Below are 27,390 nucleotides of genomic sequence, written 5' to 3' on the forward strand. Positions count from 1 at the left end.
AGATCACTCCCTCAGACCTATAATGTCGTTTTTGTGTTTCTAGAAGTTTAGGACACCCTTTCATTTGGTCTTCCTTTGAGGTAGAGTCTGTTCCCTGGAACACCCTTTTCTCTTATCCTCAGATCTGGATTCAGGCTGCCTTCCTCAGTGTCTGCCATTGCCCTCCTCCACTGGCATCACGTACATGAGGATGCTGCATATAGATTATTTGATGTGATGAAGTCTCCAACTCCAGGCAGGTCTTCCCTGACTCCTCCAAACTTAAAGCTTTTCTCTTCCCCAAAGAGCAGAAATTATTTCTTGGGGGTGGGGGGCATAAAAGATGAGATAAAGTGGTGTGGGATATGGAGGGGAGGAGGGCAACAGGGTTCTGTGCACAAAGGAAGGGCACTACCACTGAATGGGTAGCATACACTGAAGAAAGTCTTCCTCATTGCACATCTTACCTAAGCATTTGAGTCATCTAATGGTTTACTTAAATAACCTTAATAAATAGAATAACCCCTAAGGAGAAATTTGACCATGAGATCTTTGCCAAAAGGGAGGCTTTTAGATAATACAATCACATGGATAACTTACACATGTCAAGAATAAAAACAATGACATCTTTCTTGAGGGGGAAAAAAAAAACAATAGAAATTTGTCTAAGTGATAAAGGAGGGTTGGGTCTCTGGGGATACATTTTTACACTAAGTCACTTACCTTGGATCTTACAGATCATCTGAGAGGGAGAAAAAATTGCTTGCATGTAATGAGCATTATGATTAACCTTATTCTGTAATAATTGGAGAGTTGTGTTAATTCTGGTATGGCATGCAAATCTAATCTTCTATTAAATTTAGTTCAGTCCCTCATGAAGAGTAACAGCTCAAAATATTAACTACATTTTTAGAATGCTATTGAACAATTAGAGAAGGTGTGACAATTAGATATGGTCTTTAGTTTGGAGGAGCAAGTCAGGTGATGACTTAATATATATGAGAGAGGTTTTTCCTTTTGTTCTGTTTTTGACTGGACATAACACTAGACTTCTAAGAATGTTAACTGTTGAAGCATCTTATCAAGCCAGATAGTGGTATCTCCTATATTGGTCCTTTGGGAAGGGCAGGCAATCATTTACTACAGATTAATAATGAAGTCTGAATTGTAAATAGTATAAACAGGCCTCTTGAAATGCCCCCTTAATCATTCTGATGCAATCAGTCTTGCTTTTCCAACTAACAGTGTCCTGTAAAAACCAGAAACATGGAGAATATGATTTCAAATCTGATAGAAAATCCATTTCTTAGAACTCTTTTTACCTCATTATAGTTTAAGACATATCTGTAGATCATCTTTGTATCTCTACTGGCAGCAGATAAAAAAACCCCTTTAACTCATGCCCATTTTATATTCTCCAAATGTGTCTGACCATCCTTAGTCTTGTTTTCTGCAGGCTCTGCTCAGGCACTTTTATGTATATACGTCATATTAGTCCTCAGGAAGAGTTCAGGCTGTGTATGCTTAGATATCTGATAAAATTATTTTACTTAAATTGGGTCTTTAAAATTATTTAAGCTTAGATCTGAATTGAGTTGAAGTCACAGGTTTAATGTTTACTATTAACATGAAGATTATATTACAAACTAAAAATTTCACTTTTAAAGGGCAGAATTAATGAAATTGGGTCTTTTATCTAGAAATTGAACCCAGCTTTATCCTAGGTGGGAATGGAAAAGAGTTATTTTTAGATTGGCTAGAGAGAACACTTAGGTCCTAGTGTAGGACCTATGAAGATCTACATTATTCAACAAAATTGGATAAATTTCTGAAAGTCTCAGAGGAGAATGTAAACAGATGAGAAAAACCATCGTCCATGGGATTAGTTAGTACAGTGTGTGCATTGCTGATAGGCCTGTTGTTTCTTACCTGATTAAATGACATAAAAGCCTCATAAATTAAAAGCCATGTAAAGTTGCGTGTGTATATTTTGCATCCAGATTCTTAGAATGTTTGACAGAACATTTTTTGATGTCCCTGGAATTTCTAAATTATATTGAATCATAGCTCTTAAATAGCACACTATGGCATATCTTTTGTGTGTTCACTTATTTTAAAATGCGAGCATTGATTTGATGAATAGCTAATCAGTCTTTCACTAATGTCCTTCCTTATTCTTTCTAAATCTTCTTTAAACGTACTTGTAGGTATAATATGAGTGGGGTGTGAGGGATTTGGTCTTCCAGATTTCTTAGAAAACTATCCTGACTGAAAATGAAGCACTTCACTTTGCATTGGTATTTTATTGTATGCGCTGGGGAGGTTATTAATCTGTGTACCTTTATACAGAGCATTGAAATACAGTTGAACAAATCTTCACTAAATATATGTGCCTTGTAATATGTTATAAGCTTTCTTCACATGCATTTTCTCACTAAGCCTTCATGACAACCCTGTGAAGTTGGTATTATGGGCCTTGATTTATAGGTCCAGAAGCTTTGTCTTAGATGGGTTGCCCAGAGTTAGGCAGCTAGTAGAGGCATGGCCAAGTTTTAGTTCAGATCTTTGTGGACTCCAAAACCCAGATTACTTCCTTGCTTCTTCCCCATAGTAATGAAACTCTTTAAAACATTTCTCTCACCTATCTCTAAGCTTCTAAAAACTTTCATATAGAGTTTTGGAGAAGGAGGAAGTATTCTTTTTAGCTAATAACTATAGCTAGAACTGAGGGGCTGGGGATATCTAAAGTTGTTATTAAAGAACTTTGTTAGTTACAAACAAATGTTCACGTTCTTTTTTTATTGGCTCTTATATTGTGTACACATACAGTAGGACAGGAGGAATGGGTTTGATCGTGTTTCTGTGTTTGACCTTAGAGCTAACCATAGCAGCATCTTATTCTTTAGAATGCCCCTGTCCTGGTTTTATTTTCCCTTTTTGTAGTCATCAGATCCAGAATGTAAATTCTTTTATGAGTGCATCTACTTGACACTGGAAATATAAGAACTTATCTTCTCTTGGAGGAAAGCACAGTGACCCCAAGTGAGTCCTGTCATCTGCTCTGAAAAGAAAAACTTGTACTAAAGGTATCTGTAACAAAGGATTTTTCACTCATTTTGTCCTCCAGGGCCTAATTTTCCCCCTCTATACAATGAGTGCTTTGGACAAGGTGACCTCTAAGGTCTCTTCTAAACTGTAAGGCGCTATGTTTCTGACAGTTCATCTTTACATCAGTATTCTGTGTATAAGAGTTCATTCTTGGTCTTGTTTTGCCTTTTCAGAGACCTAGTCATATCATAAAATGTTGGTGCAATTCATTTGACTGTTCAGATCTCTTTTTTATATGCTTATTCACTCTTAACTGCCTTGTGTTTAGTTTTATTTTTGCTTTCATTTGGTAGACCACAAAGCCATTTATTTACACGATGTAAAATTTTCCTTGGTAAAATATTCCTCGCATTATTTCCTAAGAAATGATTATTTCCTAAGTTTCTAAGAGGGTGAATCTATTTGCCCTCTTTGGTGAAGAGAATATTTACTTACCTGTAATACTTGTTCTCTGAAGGTGTAAAATTATAATCACCTTTGCTCTTCCTATTTGGGGGAGGGTCTAATTCAGAAATTGATGTTTATCAAAATTCGATCTGTCTTATGTCAGGGCAGGAGAGCCACAGAGTGGTGAGCAACCTACAACTGTGTATCTTAAGAGAACACAATTACAGGTAAGAAATTTTCTCTCTTCCCCAGGATGAATAATCTTATTATCCTAATCTTTGCAGGCTCACTTTTCTGACCTGAATTTATATCTCATCATTGTAGTTCCAGTATTTGCTACAAAAAATGTGACTGATTAGGAGCTCTTTTTGACTTTTTCCCCTTTTTGGTTTCTACAGAAGTTCATTTGTTCTGGTGATTTGCATTATTCTTCCATAAGTTAACCAAAATACTTGATAGGGAAAAAAAAAACTCACAGGTTATTCCGTCTAAGAGTAGATCTTTTGGAAGTATTTTGTACCTATACAGAAGAGCTGTTTATTCTCATCAAGTCTTCCTGTGAAGCTTTTCTATTACCTCTTCAGACATCCCCAGCACAGGGTAGACAACTCTTAAAAGATCTTTTATCTTCTTTCTAGGCACTTATTTTATGTACAGGTTTTATAATATATGATCAGAGTCTCTCTTAAATGAAAGCTAAGATTTCTTGATGTCTTCCCATTTACCCCATCCTAAGCAATATGAAAAGTTGAATAATCATTTTTTATTGGTTTTTGGTGTTTTGATGGGATCTCATTATGTGTAATCCAGATTTTCTCACTTTTGCCCCATAAAAGGATTGTTGGGGCAATATTCTAATATGCTGAAACACAAAAAATACTTGACTCTGGAATTGAATGTGTGTTGGAGTGCATCTCTCACCAGTTGATGTGGAATGATCTGGTTAATGTATTTAAAATAGCTTTACTAAATAGTTCTGAATGATTATTGATAATTCCCTGGTTCTTCTCCTATTACAGCGCTGGATAAAGCAAGCCTTGGAAGAAGGGATGACTCAAACGTCATCTGTACCCCAAGAGACTAGAACTCAGCACCTATACCAAAGTAACGAGAATAGTAACTCTTCTAGTATCTGCAAAGACAATGCAGGTACGTATCTCAAACCTTCCTGAATATGTAAGCAATGATTATTTCTGGTCCACATAAAAAAATTCAGTTTGATTACTTGAAAAGTCTGATACCCAAAAAAAAAAAAAAAAAAAAAAAAAGGCATTGTTATCTAAATAGTTACTTTACATCTGTCTTTACAGAGGAAGAGAGAGATCTCAAGTCAGGGAACAGTTTTCCCGTGCCGACAAGGAACTAGACAGTGTACAGATAACAGCAGAAATGGTTATAAAAAGGTTAGATACATTTAAAGTAGTAAGTTTAGGAAATCTATATCCATATTTATAAGAGGAGAAATAAGCAAGAAAGATGTGGGACGCTGTTCAGGAAAAGAATAAAAATACAGATGGGTTGAAGGAGATGAATGAAGTAAATGAGAAATTGTTACAACTTTATTGTTTTCAAAAGGGCTTCCACAGTTAGTGTAAAATTTTTGAGGAGACATGGCTTTGAATCAAATGTAAAGTCCTTGTGAGTTTTTAAATTAGAAGGTCTTAAAAAATCATCAGGTCCATTGGTTTTCAAAGTAACTCTTGCAGGGTAATTTTAATTGAATTGCAACTGAAATCACTGGTGCCTGAACTTGTGATACTAACTTATTTTGGGACAGTCTTTACCAAAGTTTCTCCTGCCAGTTTCAGCCCAGTTGAAAAGTTCTCTGTGATTTCCGTAAGTTTATCTCTAAATCAATTTTGTGAATATTATGTAATAAAAAAAAAAAACAAGATAAATTATATGCTAAAGGTCATGTAAGACTACAGTTAATGTGACACAATGTTTCAGATTTTCATAAAAACTACTTCACTGATTCTCTTCATTGACTTGCTGAATAAATATGAACTTGAATTAAATAGGTTTATACTAGTAGTATCGGCTTTATGTTAAAATTCTGCATAATATTTGGGGAAAAAGTAGGCTACTAAAAAATACTTTTTCAAATTATTAATTTAGTTAATTGTTCTCTCTAGATTGGCTTATACTTTACAAGTTTTCACATGTGTGACCCCAGGATAATGAAATCCCAGTGTAAACCATGTGCAAGATAAATGATACTATGTTCTTAAAGTATTTTACTCTTATCCTACGTGGTAGACTAGGGAGATTTACTCAAACCAGATTAATATAAAGAAATGGTGAGGGGTGCCTGGGTGGCCCAGTTGGTTAAGCATCCGACTCTGGCTCAGGTCGTGATCTCATAGTTCGTGGGTTTGAGCCCCATGTCAGGCTCTGCTGACCCCTCAGCCTGGAACCTGCTTCAGATCCTGTGTTTCTCTCTCTCTCTCTCTCTCTCTCTCCCTCCCTCTCCCTCTCCCTCTCCCTCTCCCTCTCCCTCTCCCTCTCCCTCTCCCTCTCTCCCTCCCTCCCTCTCTCCCTCCCCCGCTCACACTCTGTCTCTTTCTCTCTCAAAAATAAACATTAAAAAAAAAATTTTTAATGCTAATATGAGCTTTCCATCAATCTTATCAACTTATTGGCAGTTTATACAGTACAGTGAAAGTACAACTTAAATCTTGTATTTAGTATACATACATATGCACATTTGCGTTTGTGTGTCTGTATCTGAGGTTGGGAAAGGGACATTGTATAGCAGCCTGTGTCCTGACTAGCAAAGACTCATAGGCAGAGTGTCTTTGTTACTCTGTGTCCTTGTTGGAATGGAATTAGGACTGTTAGTCACCAACCTTTATTGAATTTTTGCTCTCATCTTTAGCAGTAAGAAACATTCAGAGGACACACCTTGCCCTTAAGGAACAATATAACCAAAAGGAGAATTTTTTTTTTTTTAATTTTTTTTTTTCAACGTTTTTTATTTATTTTTGGGACAGAGAGAGACAGAGCATGAACGGGGGAGGGGCAGAGAGAGAGGGAGACACAGAATCGGAAACAGGCTCCAGGCTCCGAGCCATCAGCCCAGAGCCTGACGCGGGGCTCGAACTCACGGACCGCGAGATCGTGACCTGGCTGAAGTCGGACGCTTAACCGACTGCGCCACCCAGGCGCCCCAAGAATTTTTAATTAAAACCAAATAATAGTCAAATGAACGACTTGGTATATTGCTGCAAGATAATGTAAATCCTAAGGGATTGTTTTGTTTTGTTTTGTTTTAAAGACCAAGGAGATGTTAAGAAAGGGAAGTAGACTGGTAGAGTAAAAAGAATTCAACTGAATTTGAGGACCAGCTGTACCCTTTACATGATGTTGAGCAAGTTACTAAGCATCTCTGAGCCTCCTCTGTGAAATGGGAATAGTAATACCTGCTTTATAGAGGTTATATGAGATTAATAAGTTAAATAATGTGTGCACAGTGTTTGGTGTGGTATCATACCCATAGTAGGAGTTATTACTAACATTGTTTTACACAAAATGCTCTTTCTTGTTGAGTATTTATGGAGTATTTGCAGAAATTAGTTATGAAGATATATCAAAGATTCTAAGTTCCTAAAAAGCTAAAGGTATATAGAAATAAAAAATAAAACTGCTCTTCGGGAAAGAGAGGGCATAATGTTCATTGTTTGCAAGTAATGTAGATATGTACCTAGGAAAGTCTAACCAGTGGAAAAACCTAGAATTGAGTTTCTTAAAACCACTGGATAGAAGGTACATAGGCAAAAATTAATAGCATTTATATACTAAGGAAATGAAGAAGATTTTTTCATTCTCAAACTTAACTAAGAACCTGCTTAGGGATAACCTTACCGGGACATGTAAAGTAAACCATTACTGAGAAATATGTTTAAAGTCTTCAGGAAATGAAGATAAAGTCTTTTATTCCTTCATGGAAAGAATAAATAAAATTAATACCTCCTCCCTCCCATCGCCCCCCCCCCCCCCCAGCTTTGTATAGTTCCTGTCAAACTAGCTTGGTTTTAGAATTTGGTGAAATGAAGTTTATCTAAACATGAAAAGAAGAAAAACATTGAAAAAGAATAATGACAATGCAGTGCTGTCCCTAGAAATACAAAACTAGTTTGTTATATGAAGCTGGAAGCTAGTAATTAAATTAGTACAATGCTGGTGCCCAAATGATGGGGGTGTGTGTATGTGTAGGGAATAGCCAGAAACAAAATTTGGTAAATTATTCTGGAATTTTTACTTACTTGGAGTATTGAAAAGAATTAAATCATTGCCAAAGCAAATTCTTGGCACATTCAAGTACTTTTTGTGAAGGTCAAACTTGAATAAAGTTTCTGGGTCTATATTGTCTCTGAGATAATAGAGGGCAGTATATTGAGAGAAAGGATTTGCAATAAAAATGACAGGAGAGTGGCACCTGGGTGGCTCAGTCAGTTGAGCATCCAACTTTGACTCAGGCCATGATCTTGTGGTTCATGAGTTCGGGCCCCATGTTGTCCATGCTGCTTTCAGTGCAGAGCCCACTTCTGATCGTCTGTCTGTTCCCCTCTCTGTCCCTCCCCTGCTTGTACTCTCTCTCTCAAAAGTAAACAAACATTAAAAAAAAAAGACAGGAGAGTAGTATCCCTACCAGCAATTTGGTAAGGTTTAGCATATGCATAAAAATACCAATACTCCGGGGCACCTGGCTGGGTCAGTCGCTGGAGCATGCAACTCTTGATCTTGGGGTCATGAGTTCCGGCCCCATGTTGGGGGTAGAGATGACTGAAGTAAACTTAAAAAAATAATAATAATAGGGCGCCTCAGTGGCTCAGTCATTTAAGTGACTCAGTTTCACCTCAGGTCATGATCTCACGGTTTCATGAGTTTGAGCCCCACATTGGGCTCTGTGCTCACAGTGGGAAACTTGCTTGGGATTCTCTGTCTCCCTCTCTCTCTGCCCCTCCCCTACTCACACGGTCTCTGTGTCTATCAAAATAAATAAATAAAATACTAATACTTCTTAACCTACTAGTTCTTCTGGGTATCTGTTCTACAGAAATAAACATAGGCCCAAAGTTTTATACAAAGGTACTAGTCATAGAATTAGTAATAACTGCAAAAATATAGAGGATGAAAACAAGCTGGATTTCAAGCAGTAAAGGAGTGGTATAATTTATTTGCTATGTGTACATACTTTTGGTAGAAACACTATACAGTATTATTAAATTTTTCACCCTTGATTCATTTTCTCAAACTAAGCCCCCCAAAACAGCATCTTACTACTTTTGTGAATTAGATTTCAGTGATCTGAATCTTCGATCTGTAAGAATGTCAAAAGAAAAGGGGTGCTTAGGTGGCTAAGTCAGTTGAGCATCCGACTCTTGATTTCAGATCAGGTCATAGTCTCAGGGTTTTGGGATTGAGCCCTGTGTCGGACTCCATGCTGAGTGTGGAGCCTGCTTGTGATTCTCTCCCTCTACCCTTCTCTCTCGCTCGCTCTCAAATTAAAAAAAACAGAAGAAGAAGAAGGGGTGCCTGGGTGGCTCAGTTGATTAAGCATCTGACTTCGGCTCAGGTCATGATCTCACAGTTCATGAGTTCTAGCCCCATGTTGGACTCTCTGATGACAGCTTGGAGGCTGGAGCCCGCTTCCAGTTCTGGGTCTCCCTCTCTTTCTGCCTCTTCCCCACTTGTGTTCTCTCTCTCTCCAGAATAAACATTTTTTAAAAATTAAAAAAAATATATCAAAAGAAAAGTATATTATGACCAAGTGAAATTTCTTCTAGGAATGTAAGGATGGTTCAGTATTTGAAAAATTATTCATATAATTAATTTATTAGCAGGCTAAATGGAAGACGGGGAGTAATAGCACAGTAAATATGAATTTAATGATAAATCTAATAAAATACCTATGATTTTTTTTACATCTATCTGAAAAACAGTTGCCATTTATGCTTCATGTAAAAACGACATTAAACCTTAAAAAATGCATTATCAAGTACACCAAAACTAATATAACACTGTATACTAAATGAAACTTCAATTAAAAATAAATTTTAAAAATGGGTTTTCAAATTATTCCACTTGCCATTATTATTTAACAGTGTCTAGAACTATTAGCCAATGTGATTACCAAAAACAAAAAAATCTGAAATAAAAGCATGGGTAAAGAGGATGTGTGTGTTACCAATGTGTGCAAATAATACGCTTTATCTCCCTAGAAAAGCCAAATGAGGTAACTGAAACACTGGTAGAGATCAGTAGGGTAGCTGGGTACAAAAGTATATAGACATTTTTAAGAATAACGTGTAGATAATAACATACAGGGAGACGTGTAATGCACAGTTGTAGCAAAAAAATAGAGAACATTGGAGAGTAACATTAATTAGAAATGTGACAGATCTATATATGAAGAGGGATAAATGAAGGCATGAGTAACTGAAGGATGGTGCCATGGTGTTGAGTGAGAATTCTTCCTTAGTTACTCATGAGTTTAATACAATACCAATCAAAATTTTGGCTTTTTGGCGGCAGGGGGAATGTAGTGTTAGCATGATGGATGATTTCAACAGTTCACTGGCAAAAACAAGTATGCTAGAAAAGCCAAAGTATTTTGGAGAGGTAGAGCAGAATAACTAGAATTGCCCAAGCAGTTTTACTAAAACAGATGTCAGTATTGATGCCATTTAGACAGCAGGTATACAGAACTAAACTGAGGGGCGCCTGGGTGGCTCAGTTAAGCATCTGACTTTGACTCAGGTCATGATCTCACAGTCATGGGGAGTTCAACCCCACATCAAGCTCTCTGCTGTCAGCACAGAACCCGCTTCAAATCCTCTGTCTCCCTCTCTCTCTCTGCTCCTCCCCCACTAGCCCGAGCTCGCGCTGTCACTCTGTCAACAAAAACTTTAAAAAAATATTTAAAAGAACAGAACTCGGACGTCTGGGTGGCTCATTTGGTTAAGCGTCAAACTTCAGCTTAAGTCATAATCTCAGGGCTATGTTAGTTCAAGCCCTGCATCCAGTTCTGTGCTGACAGCTCAAAGCCTGGAGCCTGCTTCAGGTTCTGTCTGTCTGTCTCTCTCTCTCTCTCTCTCTCTGCCCCACTCCATTCACACTCTGTCTCTCTCTCTCTCAAAAATAAATAAGCATTAAAAAAAGTTTTTTGGGGGGGCACCTGGGTGGTTCAGTTGGTTAGGCGACTGACTTCAGCTCAGGTCGTGATCTCACAGTCTGTGAGTTTGAACCCTGCGTCAGGCTCTGTGCTGACAGCTCGGAGCCTGGAGCCTGCTTCGGATTCTGTGTCTCCCTCCCTCTCTGCCCCTTCCCTGCTCATGCTCTGTCTCTCTCTCTCTCAAAAATAAATAAAAACATTAAAAAAAAAAAGTTTAAAAAAAAGATTTTTTTTTAAAAAAGAACTAAACCCAGTTTATGTAAAAATCTAATAAGATGTCATATTTCAAATCAGTGGAGAAATTATAATTCTATAATTATTAAAGATTTTGGAAGAATGTGCTGTTTTGACATGTGAAAAGGATAATCACTACCTTCTGAAGTACGTTTTATTTGAGTTAAATTTAAAAATTAAGTAAGGAGATAAAGGGAAAATAGGCCAGTATTCTTTATAGTCTTGAGGTAGTGGGCAGAAGAAACATTCATGATGTCAGAGGCAGAAAATAAAGGAAATGATTTATACATTTGAATTAAAATGTAGCACATTGTATAACCAGAAAAAACTTAGTAAAATTAAAAGACAGATAGCAAACTGGGAAAATACAACATTTTTGACAAAGGATCAACATTCTTTTTTTTTTTTTTTTTTTTTTTTAATTTTTTTTTTCAACGTTTTTTATTTATTTTTGGGACAGAGAGAGACAGAGCATGAACGGGGGAGGGGCAGAGAGAGAGGGAGACACAGAATCGGAAACAGGCTCCAGGCTCCGAGCCATCAGTCCAGAGCCTGACGCGGGGCTCGAACTCACGGACCGCGAGATCGTGACCTGGCTGAAGTCGGACGCTTAACCGACTGCGCCACCCAGGCGCCCCTGATCAACATTCTTTTTTATGAAGCCCTTAGAAATGAACAAGGGGCGTCTTCAGTGGCTTAGTCTGTTGAGCACCTGACTGGGTAAGGTCATGCTCTCATAGTTCTTAATTTCGAGCCCTGCATCAGGCTCATTGCTGTCAGCTCTGAGCCCACTTCGAATCCTCGTTTCCCACCCCCCCCCGACTCCTCTCTTCCAAATAAAAAAATAATAAATTTAAAAAATACATTAATGAAGAACAAGATCAACACCCCGTAGAAAACAGGATACAGGACATGAGTAGACAATTCACACCGGAATAAATATAAAGCTGTTGAGCCTATGGAAAGATGCTTTTGGTTTAACAATCCTGCATCTAGCCATTCACCCTAAATACTAGACAGGTGCATAAATATCTAAGAGAAAGATTACTGGTCACTGAGGCATATTTATAATAGCAAAAAAGTGCACATACTTCACATTGGTTAATTTTGATGATATGAATGCCATACAGCCACTAAAAACTAAATTGTAGATTTCCGTTGTCATGGAAAGAGTTTTACCGTGTGTTCCTGAGTGAGCACTGATATGTAGACAAGAGTTTAAGGCCATGCCAAGAAAAAGGTCTAGCTGAACATGCACCAGGATATTAGTGCATTCATTTGTGGGTATGATTTCAATTTGTGTGTGTTTAAATATGTGGTGGTTTTTTTTATATAATTTTGCAAAGTATTTGAGTAAAGATAAAAACTATACAAGGTGGATAGGTTTAACCACATAAAATTTAAAAGCTATGTATGTATAGAAAAAACAGTAAAACTTGAAAAAAATTGTAAATATAGTATTGGTAGAAAAAAGACAAACGACTGCTGGCAGATACCAGGTCTATTTTGAATATGATACCATTATAAGAACTCAGTTTTATATGAAGGGCCTGTAAGTTGATTTGGAAGGGAAAGGGAAGGGTTCAGCTGTACTTTCTAACTCTTCTAGAGTGAGCTTCATTACTTACGTAATTCCCTTTAGTAGTTAATATTGGACTTAGCAGTATAGCAGTCTTTTTATAGCAATCTTTAAAAAAATTCACTGTTTGACTCTTAAAGTGCATTAAAAAGTGTTCTAAACATGTCATGAATCACATGTTTGTTTGTTTTTTATACCTAGGCACTTTTCAGAGGAGAAAAATAAGAAAGAAAACTTACAGTTTCTGGAACACAAGAAAAATACGAATATACTTCCAATCTAGGAAAATAAAAAAATTTCACATATCAGGAGAAAAAGCATCTCCAGTATATTTTGCATTTATTCTTCCTTCTCCATTTCCACATCTGTTACCCTAGTTCAGTACCTCATAACCCTGTCAACTTCTCCATTAACTCCAAATAGTTTCCCAGTGTCCAGTCTCATCCTAACCATTGCTGCCAGAGTAATCTTCCTGAAGCATAGCTCTGTATCATGACCTACTGTCCCAAAACTTGTCCTTGAAGGTCTGGGATAAATGCTACTCTTTCCACTAAGCCCTGGGGATATAATTTAACCTAGTCATTAAGAATGTAAATGGAACTAAATTACCTAGTCTTTATCTCTCTGCACATCAGATTCCTCATCTTTAAAATGAGAGTGATGATAATAGTGCTGGATTTAGAGTTGTTCAAATTAAATGTTAGAATTCACATAAAGCACATAGTATAGTACCTGGTATTTAATATTTAACATGTAATAAGCACTTAAAAGCATAATTATTTTTTACAAACACAAAGCAGTATGATTAAATCTGTCAAGATTCTTAAAATATTAAACGTGTTTTATGTATGTTTTCCCATCCTTACAAATTTGTAAATTCTTTTAAATGGAATATATGATGACCTCCCCTCACATACCTAATTCAGTGGTTTCCATATAGTAGGTATTAAGTAAATAGATATTTTTTTATTGTAAATTTAAAAGGTAGATATTTTTCTCTGAGAAGGTGAGATAGGTGCTTTGACCCTTGTGGTCATTAAAATACATAGTGTAGTAGATCCAAGAAGTATAGGAAGTGTAGGGTGTTCAGTCAGAAAATGGATCAGCCTTGTATTTGAAAATGATTGGGGAGAAGCTTTTGTGAAAATAATTTCCTATTTTGAAGCACTCTAAAACTAGGGGCTAGATACAGGCCAGGCAATCATAGGTGACTAGCTTTTCCTGCTAAAGCAGAACATTGTAGAAAGAGTTGCTGAAGGGCACCTGGGTGGCTCAGTCAGTTGAGCATCTGACTTCGGCTCAGGTCATGATCTCGCAGTCTGTGAGTTCGAGCCCCGCGTCGGGCTCTGTGCTGGCAGCTCAGAGCCTGGAGCCTACTTCAGATTCTGTGTCTCCCTCTCTCTCTGTCCCTCTCCCGCTCATGCTCTGTCTCTCTCTGTGTGTCAAAAATAAATAAAACAAAAAATTTAAAAAAAAAAAAGTTGCTGAAAATGGCAAAAATACACAAGAGAAGATAAAAGGAGCATGGAATTAACATTCTAGAAGCTTGTGCTGGTGACATGGCAATTAAGTAGAGGGTGATTTTAACAAAGTGACATCAATTTGAGATTTCTGGAAACTCAAAGTAAAATATTAAAGTTTATATTTTCCACTGTAAGAGATTAAATTTGTTCTAGGGCCCAGTCATTAGATTCATCTGGTGATTGGGAGATAGAGAATTTTGAGAATTACTTTAATTGTGGCAATTAAAGAGTTCTTTGGGCTTTTGGTTTGATTGCAGGAGGTGACAGTGGGATGAGGCAGAAGAGGAGTTAAGAGCCATTGTGGGCTAGAGATTAATGGCTTTACTACAGAGCCTCCCTTTAAGCTGTGGTTGCAATCTCTCATCCAAGCTTTGTATTTCACAGACTTGTTGAGCCCATTAAAGAAATGGAAGTCTCGCTATCTGATGGAACAGAATGTCACCAAGTTACTGCAGCCTCTTTCTCCAGTCACACCACCCCCTCCCAATTCAGGCTCAAAGAGCCCCCAGCTGACCACACCTGGCCCATCTCACCCAGAAGAGGAGTGTCGAAATGGATACAGCCTCATGTTCTCACCAATCACGTCTCTTACTACTGCTAGTCGCTGCAATACTCCTCTGCAGTTTGAGGTGATTTGGGTTTGGTTGTTGGGAGTGCCGAATATGAAAATTACCATTTGCCCCTCCTCATTTCAAGTATAATATTCCAAATGTGTCTTGATCGTGTTCCTGCCAGTCTTGGCAAGAGAACAGGAACCCTCAGGGTCAATGTGACCTGTTACCTGGTAGCCTCTCATCTTGGCAGTCCTCATACTTCGCTCAAAAGGAATAGTTCTACCATGGATGACATTCATCTGTTTTTGCATGCAATCAATCTATCATTCTCCGTAACTGCAGGTAGTAAGCATGCTACATCTCCATCTTTGTCTTTGGTCTGTACTTTGGTTTTAAAATAGGTCTCTAGCTGCATAATAACCACTAAGGATACCAGCCTGAGAGCCCAGATTATACTGATTGATTGTGTCTTTCTTTCTAGGCCTTTAAATCAGTGAGCTGTTTTTCCCTATTGTTTTGTATTCTTGTTGTGGCCTCTGTGAACAGAGATATGAAAAGCTTTGAGATATGGTTTGTGGCAAATGAGTTTTTTTCCTACTCTAAGTTACTTTCCCTTCTTGTTACAGTGTGTTAGGAATGAAAAGTAGAAAGAGGCTAACAACATACGTTCATAATGAGACAGATTTGTTACATTCACCCTCTGGTTTAAGTTAGAAATATATATCTTAGCTGTTTGAAAAAGTTAATTGTCAATCACATTCATGTTCAAGTGTGGGTGACAGCAGGTCTACTGAGTAGAAAGAATCCTTGTGTATTAAAAAACTTCATCTATTGCATGTTGCTTTCCTTTGAAATTAACTAAACAGACACTGTCTCTTCCTTTTTCTTAGAAAACACTGTTGTCATCACTAAACACTCAGCTCTGCCCCTAGCTTGTAACTTCTCCAGATGTGTTCTTTGATGAATGTGTTCTTTGATGAAGGTGAATGCTCTAACCAATCCCTTCTTCCCTATTCAGCCTTTATGAGAGCATGGAGATTAAAAATACCTGGACTTCTGAATAGCTAACTCAGAAAGAGTTAGCTAGCAACCTTGAAAGCAAGAGGAACCTATTTCTATACCTGAAGTAGACTGTATCACTTGGGAGCAGACCTCTTTGGCAGGAGTGGGGGGGAGGGGAAGAGGCAGGGAGAACCTTCTTGGTTACATTTGGTTTCTAGAGAAGTTACTCTACCAAATTTCCTGTGGCATTCTTTTCTGCCATACATTAAAGCAGCTGATTTAGGCCTTACTAACTTTACTTGGTCTAATTGTGATTGATTTTTCAGTTAACAAATCGAGTTTGATAGTAAAATTTCATAGGAGGCTGTTCACCCTGGAGGGCAGCAAATTATAGGCTAGGATTTCTTACTTTATCAGTGCAGGTTTTATTATAATTTAAAAGGTGAAATTACAGAAATTAGAAGGTACATTGCCTTCTAGGACAGTTAAATTTAGCTCTCAGTACATTTCCCCTGATCCCTTGTGTTTTGGATAACTGAAACAATATGGAAATGTAAGGTGTTTTTATTTTATAAAAAAAATCAAACATCAAAGATTTTTATGAGGGGCACCTGGGTGGCTCAGTCGGTTAAGTGTCCAACTCTTGGTTTCAGCTCAGGTCATGATCTCACAGTTAGTGAGATCAAGCCCCACATCAGGCTCTGTGCTGGTAGCACAGAGCCTGCTTGGTTTTCTCTCTCTCCCTTTTTCTGCCCCTGCCCCACTTACACTCACGTGCGTGCGCTCACTCTCGCTCTCAAAATAAAAAAATAAATTTATTTTTAAAAAGTCCAGTGCCTGTTTTCACTGTTTTAATCTTGTGATTTAACTAACGAAATTCAGCCTTTCTTGTCAATAAAACAAACTACCATCCTGACCATTCTTATCATCATTCTAACTGCCATGCCCTTTCCTATATTCTAGTATAGGAAGCCTTATTTCCATGCAAGACTGTGACACAGAGGAAATACCAATAAGGTGTCACAGGTAAAGATCAGCTTGGTTGGGGAAGAATATTTTTGAAAGGAAAAATAAAAATCATTCCAGTGAGAAATGTCTCCAGTGCTAAGGGAAGGAGTTGAGGAGACATGTAAGAGGAGAACAAGATCATGAGGGAGGGAGAACCATTAAGGAAAAGCAGTAAAAGCAGCTTTGGCAAGACAGGCTTAATTAGCCCCCACTTTCCACCAGCCCCTCCTTTTCCTTCCTGGCTTAGTGTCCACCTCACACATAGTACCCAGCCCACCAAATAAAATCAACAGCCTCTTTTCACCTCCCATGGGATAGGTCTGCTACCCAGGACATAGTTGTCCAGAGTCTACAGCATTAGGAACCTTCCCCTTCCCTTCCCTTACCCCTGGCACTCTGAATCCTTGTCACAACTACCACCATCATTCTGTCTGCATTTTACCGTTCAGATCTGCCATCAGAGTTCACTGTCCAGTTCCTGTTTGATACGGGAGTGCTGCCTCAGGTGAAAGCTCTCAGGGGAACCCTGTTTAGGATGCAGGAACTTGAAATGTACACCTCTGCTTTTTATTCCCTCTCTGTTGCCAAAAGTACCAGGGATTTTAACATCAGAGAACATCGTTAGGGGTGTTCAGATCAAATTAGATTATGCCAAGAACCATCTAGCCTATCAGCTAAATTGCATTCTATCTCCTGTAACTCATTCAAGAGGAGCTGGCCATCTCCCTAGCCCTGTCAGCCCAGCATGCTAAGCAGTTTCCCTGGACAGTGGTGGGCAAGCACGAACCACAAGGAGAATGAAGAAATGTGACTTTTTCATAAAGGGGTGTGAGGTAAAGGAAAAAGGTTCCCTTGAGGCATAATAAGTGGTAGGGTGCCCATCAGTAATAAATACTGTAGGTTGCTCAACTCTAATCCAATGTAGGACGAAATTTCAAATGAAATTGTAGGGTACAGTTTCACCAATCTAAATTTTTTCTGTTAACCTGCTTAAGATGTTTACTTCTAGCATGAAATATTATAACCAATTTAAATGCTTTCGAAGATCCCAGGAAGCATTTTTAATGAGTCATTCTGTTCATTGCAATGAATTCTACAGTTAAACCTTTCCCCTGTGCATTCTTTTCCCTCCCCCTGCCCCCCGCAAAAAGTTGTGGCTAACCATCTATGCTTGCTTTTACTTTATTTTTTGGTTTGTTTTGTTTTGCTTCTTGACTTCGAGTAGATGAATAACAAGATGCTTTTCCCTCCTCTAGAACATATCCTCCCCTGAGAGTTCCCCTGCGAATAGGCCCGAGTCCCTGTCACCCGAGGTAGTTATCACACCATCTCAATCACACTTGGAGGCTGAGAGTGAGTGTGCATGAGTGTGTGGGAGGGCTGGGGGGGAGGTCCTAGTGAATGGGGTGATAGGCTGAAGGGCGACCAGCCAGTTGATGTAAGTTGAATGAACTTCCATGTGTGACTGTGATCACTCAGAACTTTCAATGTAGATGGAGGAAAATGAAGGGGTGTGTGTGTGTGTGTGTGTGTGTCTGTGTGTGTGTGTGTGTGTGGTGGGATTTGCTCTTGTTTGGGGGAGGGGTGACTGAAGAGTTCTTTTAAAGTATAGACTCTAGAAGTCAAGTTTAAAGCAAGCTGAAGATATGGTATGAGCCTTGGCAAAGATAGCAACAAGTAAGGTGTGTTTGTTAAATAAGGAAAGTTGAAATCGAAAGTTGGTAGGAGCTATCTTTTGATATTTATTATCTTGGGCTGTTGAAGGAGCTATTTATACTGGAAAAGTTAGACAGTGATTTATGTCTTATTCCAGGATTAATCTTACAGCTCTGTTTAACTGGATGTTTTGGGCTTGGGTTGATAGATTGAGCAGCTTCTTTCGAAAGGGAGTCCTGCTCCCGGCTTTCTACATTTTCTTTATAGCTCCTTACTGGGTATACAAGGAAACTAAGTCAGCCCATGGCTTCTGTGACACAGGCCTTCCTTCTGTAGTAGTTGAGATGTGGTTGCCATAAAAAGTGGTATCTCAGGATATCCAATTGAGTGCTTTTCTCAGAAACCCTACTGCTATGGAGTTGTTAAATTTAGGTTTTAGTGCTGGAGATTTTTAACTATTCTAAGATTTGGACAACTGTAGGAATGATTAGCTCTGTTAATCTACATAGAGTCAATTTCCTCTTGAAGAGAAAACTGTAGTCTCTCATAACCTTTCAGAAATTAACTGTTAACTCTGGCCCCTTCCCACTTAAAAAATTGTGCTAAATTTAGTGATAGTTGATAAAATTCTGAATCAGGATTTTACAGACCAATATGAAACTGAAAAATGTTGTATTCTAGTGTACTAGAGGTTTTCTGGATGTTTTTTACACTGTTTTGTGAGGAAATCCTGGTGTGACATTTGAATTTCTGGTACCATTCTTTCTAGAGAGAATTAGTAAGAGTTGACCTAGAGGTGGGAAATCTTGGTATTGGGAAGTAATGATAACCAAATAGTAGATACAGCTTATTTTTTATAAAATTCAGCATTTTGGATGCTCTGCAGTGGTGGGCATTAGTGATCTTGTGGTATGTGGACATATATTAGAGGATAAAGAATTGAGTAGCCAGAACATTTTATGAGAAGCATACATGCTTAATAGTGAAAGTGAGCAAAGAACTGGTTGGTTGATGTCTTTAACTAGTTCCATTCTCCTTTACTGAACCAGTAACTTAAAATCCTTGACTTTCTGTCTACTTACTACTTTCTTTCCCTTTTTCCCTCCTCCCACCTTCCATCAATATTAAATACAAATGAATAACACCAAAAGCCAGTTATCTTTAAGACCCCAGTCTCACCTCTGGAGCATACATGGGGCTCAGGTAAATCCGTGATTATACTTCCAGCACCTTAATGTAGTACACGGTGACTCAGCAGACCTGATGAAAGGCTAAACAGGCAAAATAGTCACATTTGGCCAATTATTTAATTCTGATTTTCCCAGGATTCTCATCCAGAAAGACTTTAAGGCAATTTGTGAAAGGCCGGCATTCTGTAGTAATCTGGCCTGGGTATACTGTTGATTCCTGGAACTTTTACAGATGTTAATGGCTTTCTCCCTTGTACTTCCATCCCTCTTACCTCTCACCTGTGCCCTTCTCGCTTCCCTTCTTTTCTGCCCTTTGACTTTTTCCTTCCCCCTCCTCCTCCATGTCTCTGTTGATTTTTATTCTTTCAGCTTTGTCACCGAAAAGATGTGGACTTGACAAAAGTAGGCTACCTTGACTCCAACACTAACAGCTGTGCTGACAGACCTTCCCTGATCAACTCAGGTCCTTCTGACCTGGCTCCTCATCCCTCTGTCGGGCCCCCCTCTGAGACTGGCTTTCCAAGCAGGAGTGGAGATGGACATCAGACCCTTGTGAGGAACTCGGACCAGGCATTTCGGACAGAGTTTAATTTAATGTATGCCTACTCCCCATTGAACGCTATGCCTCGAGCAGATGGATTATATCGAGGATCTCCCCTAGTAGGGGATAGGAAGCCTTTACATTTGGATGGGGGATATTGTTCCCCTGCAGAAGGGTTTCCCAACAGATACGAACATGGCTTTATGAAAGACCTCTCTCGTGGATCCATGTCACCTGGTGGTGAAAGGGCTTGCGAAGGAGTCCCATCTGCCCCCCAGAACCCACCGCAGAGGAAAAAGGTAAGTGTTCCACCTTATATAGGCCCTTTTGAAGAACATTAACTGAGTGATTCAGTAGATGTTAACTGAGTTGACACTGTTAAGCACCATTCTTAGTGTGAGGAAAACGGAGACATAAGATGTGATCTCTGCCATGTTCAGTGAAAGACAGGATCGGGGTGTGTGTGTGTAAGACAAGACTGTTTCAATATGATTTGATCATTGTTGCAAATATTCAGCAGATTTTAAATGTCTGCCATGTATGTACTGTTATACATGCTGTGCAATCAAAGGATAGAGCAGTGAGGAGCGCCTGGGTGCCTCAGTTGGTTAAGTGTCCGACTTCAGCTCAGGTCGTGATCTCACGGTTCGTGGGTTCGAGCCCCTCATTGGGCTCTGTGCTGACAGTTTAGAACCTGGAGCCTGCTTCAGATTCTGTGTTTCTCTCTCTACCCCTCCCCTGCTTGTGCTCTGTCTCTCTCTCAAAAATAAATAAACATTAAAAATTCTAAAAAGAAAAAAAAAAAAAACAGTGAAAAAGAATAATGCTAATTTCTTGTATTATTTAGCACTTACCATGTTTTAGGCACTGTTAAGTTCTTTTATGCATTAAATCTTCACAGTAATCCTGTAAGTTGGGTAATTTCCCATTTTGCAGATGAGGAAACTAAGGCAAATTCAGTGACTTGCCCATGGTCACATAGGTAGTGAATGAAAGAGCCAGGACACTGCCCAGGTCTGTCTGATTCCAGATTGCATGCTCTTATTGCCACTGTGCTATATTTCCTCCTAAGTTCTGCCCTAATGGAGCTTAAAGCAAGTGAGACTGAGGTTGGCAGATAATTATGTTAATAAGTAATTCATTACAGTGGCAGTGGATGCTCCAAAAGAGTTGTTCAGATGTGATGAGAACATCTTAGCCATGACATGGCCTAGTGAGAACAAACAAGAGGCTCCTAGCCATTTTGAGAGGTGGAGTGAGAGGTGACAGGTCACACGCTGATTTAGCTGATCTCAGTAAGTAGGAAGCAATCTGCCAACAAATGTGGGTGAGGATGTTATGGAAGAGAGAGCAGAATACGTAGCTGTGGGACACTCCGTTGTGTGGGCAGCAGGCATACAATGTGGTTGTAACAATTACATGCTGCTGTAGTATCTGGTGAAAGGTGGGCAGGGTCAGGAGTGGAGAATGAGAGACTGTGGAACAGGGCCAGGCCATAGATTGCTGGCTAACAGGTTGAGACTTGACTTATAAGTAATGCCTGTTCAAGAAATTACAAAGCCCCAAATGTGGTTTTTGTCAGTGGATTTCATCTAGGGGCATTTGGAAATGCATGGGAGTATTTTGGGTTGTCAAGGCAACTTCCATTTATTGTGCAGCGCTAGAGATGTTAAATGTTCTGTGTGTGACAGTCTCACACAGTTGCAGAATATCTTTAGTAGTCTTGTTGAAATGTAGCCTAGTGGCTTCTTACATTTGCATTTCCATGAAATACATTACCAGAATTTATAATTATTAGTTACTTTCCAAGATTGTGTATAGAAAATCCATGCGCAAGATGGTACTGCTTTGCATTTTTGTTACATTTTACATTTAAACAGAAAATGAGAGCCTTGAGGGACTAGAAGGCAGAAATACTGGCAGATAATTTGGGAAAAGAATAGCAGTGGGTTTTAGAAGACTGTTGCTTGAAGAGCATTGACCATCAGGAGCAAAAGTTTGCAGTATCTTTGTGTTTCTGGTTTCTTGATTGAAACCATGATTTATTTGAGAAATGTTGAGCACCTACTATCAGTCAGGTTCTGTGCCAGACAGAACCTGGCACAGGTTTTGTTTAAAGACAAAACGCCAGAAAAGTTTGGTCTTTGCCCTCTTAGAACTTAGAATTTAGTGAAGGAACTGTCAGGACACTGTAATAGGTTGACACCTGGTGTAGGCAATGTGATGTAACAGTAAAAAGGAGAGGTATAGTGGGCAGGCCAGGGAGGAAGGCTCTGTATTGGCAATCAAGAGAATGAGGCAGAGTTAGGGAGAAGTTTCCAAGTGTACGTTTCCTAGACTAGCTTGCTAAAATATAAACTGCAAATCATTCTTTGTCTTTTAACACTAATTTCCCTATGTGTAAGAGAGAAACAGTAATAAATCCCTGCGTGTATCCTGAAAATTTGAACACATCTTAGAACCCTGAAACATTGGCTTTTTCTTCTGTTGTTTTTCTTTTCTCTTCTCTCTTTTTTTTTTTTTTTTTAAAACAACTGACTCTAGGAATTCCTAGGGGTTAGGGAAGAGCTGTCAGATGACCTGGAAGGCTTTTTCAAACTTCACAAGCTCCCAACTCCTTTTTCCCTTTTCTAGGTGTTATCATTGTTGCAAACAGCTGATCCCATACTTCTGCTACTAGATAACTGTGATCTCACAGTTCTCTGAAGGCAGAAGAAAGGTTGAGGTCTGCTGGCGAACACCATTCTTCAAAAATGTCATCTCCTAGTGTATTTTCTTCTCCTTACCAGTTTCTGACTGATTTAAATATGTATGTAGTTGTGTTCAGACACCTCACACCTGAAAAAAGTGTTGCTAGTGTTAGTGCCTGATTTGTTTGCAAGGCTGGCTAGTGGTTTATGAGGTTTCCATCTTCTTCCCCCATTGCTGCTGATCCACTAATGATGTCTAGCTAGAGTCCTCTTCCTTCTTTCCCTCCCAGGTATCCCTGTTGGAGTACCGCAAACGGAAACAAGAAGCCAAGGAGAATTCTGCCAGTGGGGGAGGTGACTCTGCACAGAGCAAAAATAAGTCTGCAGGAGCTGGGCAAGGCAGCAGTAACTCACTTTCTGATACTGGTGCCCATGGTGTGCAGGGATCCTCATCCCGAACCCCATCTTCCCCTCACAAAAAATTCTCCCCATCTCATTCCTCTATGTCCCATATGGAGGCGGTAAGCCCATCAGATTCCAGAGGCACTTCATCTCACTGCAGACCTCAAGAGAATATCAGCAGTAGGTGGTAAGTTTATGTTTGATGATGAAATAATTAAATTCAAGAAGGAAGTATACATCCAGAGTTATTCCCAGTTTTACCTAAAATATATGGGAACACTTATCTGAGAAAGGCGGCCAGCAGTGCCATCTGTGCTGTTTCAGCTGATTTAATAGTATCAGCCACAACCCCATCCCCACCCCCAGCCCCATCCCCCTCAGCTTTACAGAAGAAAAGAATTGCCACCGAACCTGCAGAACGACACTTTGGACGGCATATAGTTATGGACACAGATGAGTTATTTTATTTGCTGGGCACTAACACTGCCTCTTGTATTTTTTCATTTCATATGAAAGGTAAGTCAGGAGTTCAGCTCAGTTCCACTTAAATTAACAACACAAGTCTCAGTTGCACCCAGCCCGCATATACATAAAGATCAGACCTATTCTGAAAGGACTAGTCTGGTTTAGGGGAGACCACAAATAGATAAGTAACACTATAAGTAAGTGAAGAATAAACAGCATGTACCTAGAATAGAGAATGAGGCTGTTCTCAGGGATCTTGAACTGAAGCATGGAAGTCTGGGAAAGAAGAGACCTGGCTCAAATGAGTAATGTTTAAAAATCTATGGAGCACTTATTAAACTATGTGCCGGTCATGACTTCACAGAAAAAATTTAGCATTTCAAAATGGCGGTTAAAAGAAGCAGACATCTTTAAATCCACTTTTTCCATAGTATAAGACAGAAAAACACCTTGTTTTAAATTGGTCCTGAAGAAAATAATATCTAAAAGGCATTAGACAGCCTTTATGAAAGCTTCATTTGTTCCATACTCTTGACTCTGAAGTTCTGTGGCACTAACTTGCACCTGGTTTCCTTCACAGGATGGTTCCCACGTCAGTGGAACGACTCCGAGAAGGAGGGAGCATCCCCAAGGTCCTCCGAAGCAGTGTGAGGGTGGCCCAAAAAGGAGAGCCTTCTCCCACATGGGAGAGTAACATCACAGAGAAAGACTCAGGTGAGCCCATGGCCTTCTGCTGCCAGCCAAGTTTAGGGACACGTGAGACAGGTTCTACACAGTTCTCACCAAATGCTGGGATGAGGTGAGTCTGTTTCTTACACAGTTGGGCTCCACTGTATGGAAGGTGCCAGGTCAGTCTTGATTCTATTCTTCTGGGCTGTAGTATTATTAAGATCTAGCACTGCATGTGCACTCTTACTCTCTCTAGACTCTCTCTCTCTCTCTCTCTCTCTCTCTGTCTTTCTGTTTCTGCCGTATTTTTTCCCAAGGGATACCTTTCTGTAACTCTTCTCTCCAAAGGCCTGAAAATCCACTGTGATGAAGGATGAAGAGAAAGGAGACAGGAATCCAATCAGACATTTAAAACATAGCCCATAATTAACCACTTCTTTTGCCCTTCTGGCCTGATGCACTCACCTGATTTGTCAGAAAGAAAGCAGCATGGGTTGGTGATGACATTGGTGATTTGAATGAACAATGACTATTTCTCACTTATTCTAGGAACCCAAGTTGATTTTGTATTATCTTCCAGACCCTGCAGATGGAGAAGGCCCAGAGACACTGAGCTCAGCACTCTCTAAAGGAGCAGCCGTTTACAGCCCTTCCAGATACAGCTACCAGGTGAGACGAGAAATTGCTCATCTCTGGGCATAGGAGTGTGTTCTGGGTTCCAAATATTTTGTGATCCTGGCCATCCTTTGCAGTTGAGATGCCGTCTTTGCATATAGTTTCAGCAGCCTTGGAAATAAGTCATCATCTGCTCACCTTCAGGTAATAAATCATGCCAGAAAAATAAATAAAGTGATCAGAGACAGCCATTTTACTGTCTTTGGTATCCTAAAAAGAACAAATGGTTAAGAAGATGAAGAAGATGAAGAAGGAGAAGTAGAAGAAGAAGAAGAAGAAGAAGAAAAAGTAGGGTATTTTAAATATTCACAAGCCTAAATGGCTTAAATAGGGACTTTTTCACCTCCTTATGCTTTTCCTCCCGACTCTTTCTAGCTCCTGCAGTGTGATAGTCCACGGACAGAATCACAAAGCCTCCTTCAGCAGAGTTCCTCCCCCTTTAGAGGACATCCCACCCAATCTCCAGGATACAGTTATCGAACTACTGCACTGAGACCTGGAAACCCCCCCTCTCACGGTTCTTCAGAATCCTCCCTCTCTTCTACGTCCTATTCCAGCCCCGCCCACCCTGTATCCACAGACTCGTTGGCCCCATTTACGGGGACACCAGGGTATTATAGCAGCCAGCCACATTCTGGAAACAGCACTGGCAGCACTCTTCCAAGGAGGAGCTGCCCTTCTAGTGCTGCTAGCCCTACCCCACAGGGCCCCTCAGACTCGCCGACCTCAGACTCGGTCTCCCAGTCCAGCACAGGAACTCTGAGTTCCACCTCCTTCCCTCAGAACTCTAGGTCGTCATTGCCATCAGACTTACGGACTATCAGTCTGCCCAGTGGGCAGTCCGCTGCCTACCAGGCCTCCAGGGTATCTGCGGTTTCCAATTCACAGCACTACCCACACCGTGGGAGTGGGGGTGTGCACCAGTACCGACTCCAGCCACTGCAAGGCTCAGGAGTCAAGACTCAGACAGGACTTTCCTAGGGCTTCTGGATTTGGGCAAACAGAACTGAATGAGCCCATAGCTGCTTCCTTCCAGCTGCCTCTGGAACCTAGGCCGAGCATATTGCTGGGGAAGAGGGTACAAGGTGCCAGAGGACTGGGTCTGGTCGACAAGAAACGAGACTTGTGGTCGCGACTGGCTCTGGCCTTGGAGAAAGATGTAAATCTTGTCTGAAGCAGAGACTATAAAGAAGTTTCTCCCTGCTGTTAAGGGTACATTGTTGACAAGCAAATGGTGTTCCGGTTAGTAACGGTTCTAAGTGCAATGAGTCGTGTTGAAGCCTCTGTCTCCCGTCCTTGCCTGTAGCCTGTAGTCACTTGTGCAGTGGGGACATCTTTTTACACACACACACACACACACACACACACACACACCCAAAAAAGTTTTCTTTTCAGAGGAAAAAAATGAAAAGAGCCAATCTCTAAGCCCCAAGCCATCTGAGTAATAGTAGGGTTTTTATGCACTTAAGAAGAAAGGTAGGTATGTAAATTTTCACCCTGTGACAGACAACCATTCCAAAAGCAGGTATCTGGCCAAGATGTGTCCACCAAGAATACTCCCTACCTTTGTCTTAAAATCACCAAGAAATATAGGCAGGGATAGCAAAGCTTGGAATGTGCTCTGGCTGAGGGGTGCCTGGCTCTCTGAAGAAGAGCTCCTGGTCAACTCGATTCAGGAGCAGGTGATTGTCTGAGCCCCCAGCTGTTCCCATACCACTCCCCTCCCCAAGCTGTCTCACAGCTCAGTAACCCAGAAAGTAAGTAGACAAAAGAGGAATAAGTGAGATGGGCCAATTGCATTGCTACTTATCAGCTGTTGGCAATAAATTTGATTAGTAAGGATCCCAAGTGCTTTGGGACTTCTTTGAATTTTATTTTTTCTACTCCCTGTTAATCAGGAGTTGACGATCCCACGAGTAGGACCGCCTCCATGATTAGGGAGCACGCACTTGTGACTGCAGGGTAAGAGTGGAAAGAGATGTTTGTGGAGTGGCACCGACAGGACTGTGATTGTGTGGGGCATGTCCCACATTTCTTTGGGGGATGCTTATTTGAGAGTGGCCCAGGTGAGAGAGTTATAAAGCCACCCACACACCTAACACTGTTCTGGATGAGAGACGCGAGCAGACTGGCTTCTCCCCATCAGTGCATTGTGCCTGCTGTACACCCCTGGAGGAGCCCTGGAGCCTGCCCAGGTGGGGTACACAATCTTTTTAAAATTCCATACGGTTGCCAGCTTATTTCTTTCACTTGTTTACTGTAATATCCGACGTGTTTTTATTTATCTAATTTTGTATTCAGTTATAACCATGGTAGGGGTAGCAAATATATGACAGGTGTAATCCCTGGTGCTGCAGTGGACCTTACTTCTTTTCTTTTGGACAAGATAATACTGTGAGTCTCCTTCCTTCCAGTTTGTTTTCTCCTCCTTTCTTCCCCCAGCCTCTTGCATCCCCTTCTTTTCTACCCTCTCTTACAACTATCATATGCACAGTCTTCTCTCTTTGTGTGTGACTGTTACAAAATTTCACTTTTTCAAAATTGAAATCAG

At 40.0% G+C, this 27,390-nt stretch overlaps 1 protein-coding gene across 19 annotated transcripts in view; it reads left to right on the forward strand.

Annotated features, from left to right (window-relative positions):
* SETD5 (SET domain containing 5) overlaps window positions 1-26,210 on the forward strand; it is an 80,085-nt gene extending 53,875 nt beyond the window's left edge. For 15 of the 19 annotated variants that reach the window (XM_049640908.1, XM_049640923.1, XM_049640910.1 and 12 more), the window contains 8 exons: window positions 4,494-4,623; window positions 14,372-14,616; window positions 17,808-17,864; window positions 19,767-20,237; window positions 22,919-23,217; window positions 24,076-24,209; window positions 24,745-24,833; window positions 25,215-26,210. In XM_049640908.1, the coding sequence (XP_049496865.1) occupies window positions 4,494-4,623; window positions 14,372-14,616; window positions 17,808-17,864; window positions 19,767-20,237; window positions 22,919-23,217; window positions 24,076-24,209; window positions 24,745-24,833; window positions 25,215-25,820 (2,031 nt within the window). In that variant the 3' untranslated portion in view covers window positions 25,821-26,210. The remainder of the gene's footprint in view (window positions 1-4,493; window positions 4,624-14,371; window positions 14,617-17,807; window positions 17,865-19,766; window positions 20,238-22,918; window positions 23,218-24,075; window positions 24,210-24,744; window positions 24,834-25,214) is intronic. The other 4 variants (XM_049640922.1, XM_049640926.1, XM_049640925.1 and 1 more) reach the window with 1 other exon arrangement.
* Window positions 26,211-27,390: the final 1,180 nt, after the last annotated feature.

Source organism: Panthera uncia, chromosome A2, assembly GCF_023721935.1.
Source record: "Panthera uncia isolate 11264 chromosome A2, Puncia_PCG_1.0, whole genome shotgun sequence".
Classification (NCBI taxonomy): Eukaryota; Metazoa; Chordata; class Mammalia; order Carnivora; family Felidae; genus Panthera; species Panthera uncia.